Below are 7923 nucleotides of genomic sequence, written 5' to 3'. Positions count from 1 at the left end.
GTGCCTCACAACACACTTCACATTCAACAACCAGATTTACGAACAAATCAACAGAACACCCATGGGATCACTGATCTCGGGACTCATAGCAGAGGCAGTAATGCAAAGGTTAGAACAAACAGTCCTACTACAAATTCAACCCAAACTCTGGGTCAGATATGTCGATGACACCTTTGTAATCATTAAAAACACGGAAATAGAAAAAACACACCTGATCATCAACGCCTCACTCACAGGAATCCGATTCACGAGAGAAGAAGAAAAGGATAGCCAACTCCCATTCCTAGACGTGATGGTACAGAGAACACCGAACGGACAATTCACTACAAGGGTATAAGGGAAAGCCACACTCACAGACCAAGTCCTAAACTATGAAAGTAACCACCCCAACACACACAAACGAAGCTGCATCAGGACACTATTCAGAAGGACCCGATACCCAACATGAGCAAGACAAATGTAGTGTACAAAATACCATGCAAGGACTGCACAAAACACTATATAGGACAAACAGGAAGACAGCTAACAATCCACATACATGAACATCAACTAGCCACGAAACACGACCAGCTATCCTTAGTAGCCACACACGTAGACAACAAGCAACATGAATTCGACTGGGACAACACTACTATCATAGGGCAAGCCAGACAGAGAACAGCCAGGGAATTCCTAGAGGCATGGCATTCATCCACAAACTCCATCAACAAACACATCGACCTGGACCCAATATACCAACCACTACAACGGACAGCTGAAACTGACAACCGGAAGCGGCAGGGACAGACCACTATAAACACCGGAGGAAACATCAAAGAAGCGCTTCGCAGGAGGCTCCCAAGCACTGATGATGTCGCCTAGCCAGGGGAAGAAATGTTTGCAACAAAAACTTCCAGCTCGGCGAACAGAACCACAACACCTGACTTGAATATTGAAGAGGGAGTTTGTTTTGCTGACTTAATAAACTGTGATAGTAGAATAGGAAAATGAATTTTTGTTGTGTAAATGAATTGAATTAAGAGAGAAATATTATGGAAGTGTGGTAAATTTGGAATTAGCAGGAATGACATGGAAATTGCTCAATTTTTGCTCAATTTCAGTCAATGTAAAGGATCAGAATCAACAAAGGCTTCCTTTAGAAATGTGGGCAATCAAGTTTGCTCTTACTGTTCAATCTTCTGTGCAAAGATCCTTTTAAATTGAACAATATCACTGGACTGTGTCTGGACTGTCTGCATGTTTTATTTGGCAACAATGGTGGGAAATAATGAGTACTTGTTCATATTGGCAATTCATGGGATTAATGGTCCAATTACGGCAAAGTTACTGCACGTGGTTATTTAGTTAATGGATTATGCATAACCACAACACACCATTCATCTGCATTTAAAAGTTGTACATTGTTTGGTGTGGCCTGTACAATTTACCAACTTCTCACACTGGCTAAGATCACCATGGAGGTTACTTCCTCCTCACCTCTCCCCTCGCCTGAAGTGTGTTGACCCTCAGGTTTTAGCTCAAGTTAAACCACCATCAGTTGTCTCTGAGAGAGCAGCTCTCTGGTCCAGTTGGACTGTGATGACATTACCATTTACAATTCGCAGAATATTTGCTGCCTAAAGCAGAATCTGTTACAATCATCTGCAATGGTAAGCATGTGATTTGATTTAGGTCAATTTGATCCACTTGAAACTAAAATGTTCTAAACTTGTTATGTTAATTCTAACCTAATATTTTACTTTCAATATTATTTCCCAGGATCTTCACATTTTGTTGTTTAAGTTGGTCATTCATATGTTTGATGTTTTAGCATGTTTTACACATCAGTATGATTCACTTTTCCTTTAACACTGTTAATGTCTACATACAAGTTCTTGATCTACACTCTTTGTATGCTGTAGGAATGAAATGATTTCTGCTGACAATAATTTCTTGGCTTGCAGTTTGGCAACTATCCCTTGAATCCGAAGGGGCAAGCTCTGCACCCTTTGATATACTATTCCTTTTGCTACCAAAAGTGGCATTATATTTTAATTTGAAAGACAATACTGGTTATGTTTGCATTCAGGAAACTCTCCAATACTTTTCCAAAGGATCAGGAAAATGTTGTAGGGAAACAATGGTGCCTCCAAAACAAGCTCCATCAGGACTATATTTTTCTGGGATTAACAGTTCTGTAGTTCTAAAGTTAAGCTCAAGCAGGTATCACTTTACTAAATGCCAACCTCTGCAACATAGCATTCCAAGAGCTCCGTTTGATTTGCTTTCTAACTCCAATTGTACAAGAAATGATAAAACAAATTTGCTTCTACGTGTAGCTATTTTGGAACCAAGTTTTTGCAATAACAGTGCTGAACTTTCTTATAAGTACAAAGTAAATAAAATGCCACAAGGGAACAAATTTAAGCACAATGTACCTCCTAATTGGTAGATTTTGGGGGAGTTGTAACACGTATGAGCAGGTAAGATCTATTTTGTGAATGGTCGCATGTCTGGAAGCTGAATCTGGCCTGCGAAAATCCATGTTTGACTTCAACCGGGACAAACGCAGGTAATTCACTCCCAGGAGCCAGATTTGCATTTTAATAATGATGGTGCATGTGGAAGTCTCGGATATAAACTGCTTTGTAGGTTTAACTGCAGTCTCCAGGAGTCAAGGACAGCTTGCAGAGAAGTGTCAGAAATGCAAACTGTCAACAATGAAAGATGCACATTTTGGTATTAAAATGTCATGTGTGGAATCCCAGCTTTTCTGTTTTTTTTGTTTGCTTTCAGACTTTCTCTGCTTCTCGAACATTAGATTATTATAATTTTCCCCTTTGCTTTAAATAGTACAAATTCTACATCGTAAATATGATTCAGAAGAGAAAGATAATGTTATTAAAACCAGTGTGGTTTGGCATAGTTAAATGGGAACTCTACCATAAAATTGATATTTTCCTTCACAGCTGGCAAAGACATAAGTTTCCTTTTGCCAGATTTATACTGAATCAATCAGAAGGAAAGAGCTTATGACACTACAACATGATAAATATACATACTGACCTAGAATGGCTTTCATCACTAGTCCCTAACTCTGTAATCTCCCCCAGTGCTCACCCTCCAAGAATTGAAGTGTTCTTCTATTTCTGGTCTCTTGTGTATGTTGATGTCCTTGGGTGCACCAAAATTCTGGTATTTCCTCTTCAAATCACTATGTTTTTTGTCCTTTAAGCCTCTCTTTTAAACTTACCAGATTGAACAAGCTTTTAGTCATCGCTCATTCTATCTTTTGCTGGCTTGATATATGATTGCACGTCTGTGAAGCATTTTGGAACATTTTGCTGCATAAATTGAATTTATGGAGAGAAGATAATGTGACTCAAGGATGTGGCTTCAAATCCTTCCTAATATGATTTAGTTATGTACACTGCCAAAAACTATTTTTACCTTTTGTTATTTTTCCGAATTCCCAACCTGGCTCCACTGACAATATAGTATATTGTTGTCATGTCATCCTGGTGTTACCCAGTTTAAAATAGTGAAATGAAAACAAGTAATTTTTCAGTATATTTTATTTAATTTTTTTATGACAAATATGCACTCAAATACCATTACAGAAAAAACCTGACCGCACCTCACAACAAACTGATAGTTCTGTAAGTAAGTCAATGGAATCTTTGATATCCTTTATCCACTTGCTGACTTTTAGAACTATGAATGGCCAACATTAATCTTCAAGCTGATAAAGTGATGATGACTTAGCACTGAACAATAAATGAATATATGTGAAAGGAATGCATTGTTGAGCAGTCATTGCAGCAAAAGTTAGAAATTATGAAGGAGTGAGAAAACTTTAGAAAGTCTGTACTTAAAATAGCACCAATTTAAAGCCAAAGTCAGGCTCAAGAACACAAGCACCAATGAATAATTGGCTGAACACATATAGTAAATGCAGAGCACTTAGTACATTTAGCTCACTTTGGTCTACCAGCAGTATCAATAATATCTTTATTGTTCATACAAAGCACCTGTCCTTGAATTATCCTCAAATTTATTGCTTCTGGAAAACTTTAAAAGACTAGTGCAACATTTCTGTGGGAGTATCAAACCTACCCCAGTCTCTGTCAATGATGAGGTAGTTGAAACTGGGCAAGTTCTGCACATATTGATTCTCATCTTGGTAAGAAAGGTTTGTCAAATTTTATGTTGAAAATGTTCAACACATGAATTATGTTTCTTGATTTCACCCCAGTGTTAGGCACCACAGATAAGTTATTGTTTGAACACTTACGTGAAAATATTCTCTTGTTATGCATATTCCATCTTGATATTTTCTATAATTTCTGTCAAAATGATGAGCAGTGATTTGGACATTATTTCCTCCTGGGAGGTCCAAAACAAAAGCATGTGGATAAGTGCAGTATGGAAATTAGTTAGGCTGTGTCTGGTTTTAGTTAAGCACTGATAAAAAATTTTCTCAAGTGAACTTTACAAGAAGCAGACAGGCCCAATATCAACACCAAATTCCTGGTGCTCAGCACCAATATCCAAAGGTGCAATATCCACAATAGGCAAGCGAAGAGTCTTCCGTGTTCTGTATTCAATGATAGTCTTGCTCCAATTTCCTGTATGCCTCTATAAGCAAACAGAAATAAAGTTTTAGTTTCATCTCATAAACTATATTGTTGACATAAATCATATCAGTTGGAATGAACGTCAAGATTCTAAATTAATTGGTTTAAATGGGCCTGCTCCTGCTCATAAGTTCTATATTCCTGCATATATAAAAGAAAATGGTGATGGCCACATTCAAATGGGTGGAGTAAAAAGGAACAATATAGTTGTGGTCAACTTTTTTCCTACTGCCTGGACCTCCAAGGTTGGTTTAATAGCAATCAGTGTAGTTAGGGGAATGGACATGATTCTTTGAAGCAGACATGAGGCTGTGCTGCCTGTGTGATACCAAGGTCAAGAACATGTTGGAGAGGAACTTGCAATGTTGATGGGGAAGAAATCAATTGTAATGTTCCATGTTTATACTATCAACATTGGCAGAACTAAGAAATGATTTGGAAGCGCCGGTGTTGGACTGGGGTGTACAAAGTTAAAAATCACTCAACACCAGGTTATTTGGAAACACTAGCTTTCAGAGCGCTGCTCCTTCATCAGGTGGTTGTGGAGCATAAGATCATAAGACACAGAATTAATAGCAAAAGTTTACAGTGTGATGTAAATTATATATTGAAAAAAGACCTGGATTGTTTATTAAGTCTTTCATATTTTAAAATAACCATGTTGAGACTGTCTGTGCCCCAATGTTCAGACTGATTCTAATCTAAAAAAAGGGATTTACAGACTCTTACATGGATTTGTGCAGTTTTTGAGCAAAATAAAATGTAATTCTGCAAGTACAAATTCACCCCACAAACTTATATATATGTGTGTGTGTGTGTGTATGGTTTATGAGTGTCTGTGAGAGAGTATGTATGAATGTGAGTGTAAGTCCATGAGAGGGTGTGTTTAGATTAGATTAGATTCACTAAAGTATGGAAACAGGCCCTTCGACCCAACAAGTCCACACTGACCGTCCAAACAGCAACCCACCCAATCCCACTCCCCTGCCCTATATATACCACTGGCTAATGCGCCCAACAGTATGGACAGTTTAGCCTGGCCAATTCACCTGACCTGCACATCTTTGGACTGTGGGAGGAAACCGGAGTACCCGGAGGAAATCCACACAGACACAGGGAGAACATGCAAACTTCACACAGACAGTTGCCTGAGGCGGGAATCGAATCCAGGTCCCTGGTGCTGTGAGGCAGCAGTGCTAACCATTAAGCCACCGTGCCACCCCACGTTTGGGGGCGAGGGTGTGAGACTGTATGTGTGAGTGTATGAGAGAGAGCTTGTGTATGAGAGAGGGTCTGTGTGAGTGTATAGGTCTGTAGGGGTGTGTGTTTGTGTGTGTGTGTGCAGTGCAGTAGGGTCACTGCACTACACACACATTTTTTTAAATTTAGAATGTCTCAGAAAGACATTCTGCTCAGGGAGTGCAAGCAGCTAAGGGCTTATATTAATTATAAAACCACAAAGTTACTGACCAAATTGGCATTAAGAAATAGGAATAAAGAATTAAATATATTGCTCATTGACTGGTGTAGGAGAAATGGGTTTTGATTCAGAGGACATTGGTATCAGTACAAGGAGAAGATGGAGGTATATTGTTGGGATGGCTTTCAGCTGAACAATTCTGACTGAAGTGTCCTGATGAATTGTGTAACTTTGACTGTAGCCAGAGCTTTAAATTAAACAGTGGGAGTTGACAGGGCTTACATACGAGGGAAGTTTGCAAGTCGAATAAGCAGATTAAGGCAGTAGTACAGCATGGCGTAGTATGACAAGGAGATACAGAGTGTGCAAAGATCATAATGCACCAGTGACAAAGTTTGGAGCACAGAAAAATGGTAAAATGTCAAAATTAAAGGCCCTTTTCTGAAACACGCAGAATAGTCATGACAAGATTGATGAATCGATAATATAAATCGAAATAACCGAGTTTTCCATAGCAATTACAGAGTCATGATTTCAAAATTACCTTGGTTGGTATGAATAATCAAAGTGATTTGACATTTTGGAGCATCATTAAAGAAAGGAGCAGGCGGTTGGCTAGTTATAGAATTATACAGCACGGAATAGACCCTTCCATCCAACTCATCTGCATTGCCTGGATATCATAGAATTCCTATGGTGTGGAAATAGGCCATTTGGTCCATCACGTCCACATGGCACTCTGAAACGCTTCCATCACAGATACACCTCCCCATCCTATAATCCTGTGTTTGCCATGGATAACTCAACTAGCCTGCACATCTCTGGACAATTTAGCCTGGCCAATCCACCTAACCTACGAAGCTTTGAACTGTAGGAGGAAACTGGAGCCCCGAGAAGAAACCCACGCAGACACGGGGAGAACGTGCAAGTTCCAGACAGACAGTCACCTGAGGCTGGAATCGAACCTGAGTCCCTGGTGCTGTGAAGCAGTGTTGCTAACCACTGAGCCACTGCACCGCCTACTAAACAATATCCGATAGTGATCTGATCCCACTGGCGCATGTGCCTCTAAATCTTTGCTATTCATATACCCATCCAGATGACTTTTAAACATTGTAATTGTAAAACCAGCCTCTACTATTTCCTCTGGCAGCTCATTCACACATGCACCACCTTCTGCGTGAAAAAGTTGCCCCTTAGGTCTCTTTTAAATTTTCCCTTTCACCTTAAACTTAAGCTCTCTAATTTTGGATTTCCTTACCCTGAAAAAAAAAGATCTTGACTATTCACCCCATCCATGCCGCTCATGATCTTATAAATATCACCCTCTGGTGCTCCAGGGAAAATGGTCTCAGTCTATTCAGCCTCTAAAATCAGTACAGATGGCTGAATTTGCAATGCAAAGTGAACACAACAGTTCAGGCTCATTTCGCATACCAGCTAAGATTTCCATGAAGGCCCCACTTCTCAAACTTGTCCATTATCTGATGCATGATGAATATTATATTAAACTCATTGTCTATCTCTCATCAGAGAGAAGCCTATATCCATTGGGAACTAAGACACTTTTACTCTCAGTGAAAAATAATCTTAGGTGAGAGATCAAGATGGAGAATTAGGTTTTGTGGAGATTCAAATTATTAAAAGGGAATAAATCACTGGGATTAATTTATAGCACCTAACAGGATCTATATTGAAGGGCAGAGTATAAATCAATAAATAATAAGAGCTTTTAAGAAATGTATTGCAATGGGAGATTTAATCTTTGGACAGACTCATAGAATAGAATCACTGAATTCCTACTGTGCAGAAACAAGCCATTCAGCCCATCAAGACTACACTAACTTTCCGAAGAGCATCCCACCCAGACCCACTCCATCACCACAC

The 7923-nt window shown here is 39.2% G+C and overlaps 1 protein-coding gene across 1 annotated transcript in view; it reads right to left on the bottom strand.

The window, feature by feature from the left end:
- Positions 1–3536: 3536 nt before the first annotated feature.
- The window catches only part of LOC122556849 (uncharacterized), a 184233-nt gene continuing 179846 nt past the window's right edge, over positions 3537–7923 (bottom strand). Inside the window, exon 51 of the mRNA XM_043704102.2 lies at positions 3537–4617. Coding sequence (XP_043560037.2) covers positions 4471–4617 — 147 coding nt within the window. The 3' untranslated portion in view covers positions 3537–4470. The remainder of the gene's footprint in view (positions 4618–7923) is intronic.

This window comes from Chiloscyllium plagiosum, unplaced genomic scaffold, assembly GCF_037043375.1.
Source record: "Chiloscyllium plagiosum isolate Xiang-an unplaced genomic scaffold, Cpla_swu_hap1 HiC_scaffold_7, whole genome shotgun sequence".
NCBI classification, from domain to species: domain Eukaryota; kingdom Metazoa; phylum Chordata; class Chondrichthyes; order Orectolobiformes; family Hemiscylliidae; genus Chiloscyllium; species Chiloscyllium plagiosum.
Note: the sequence above shows the minus strand (reverse complement) of the source record. Positions and strands in the feature narration are given on the sequence as shown.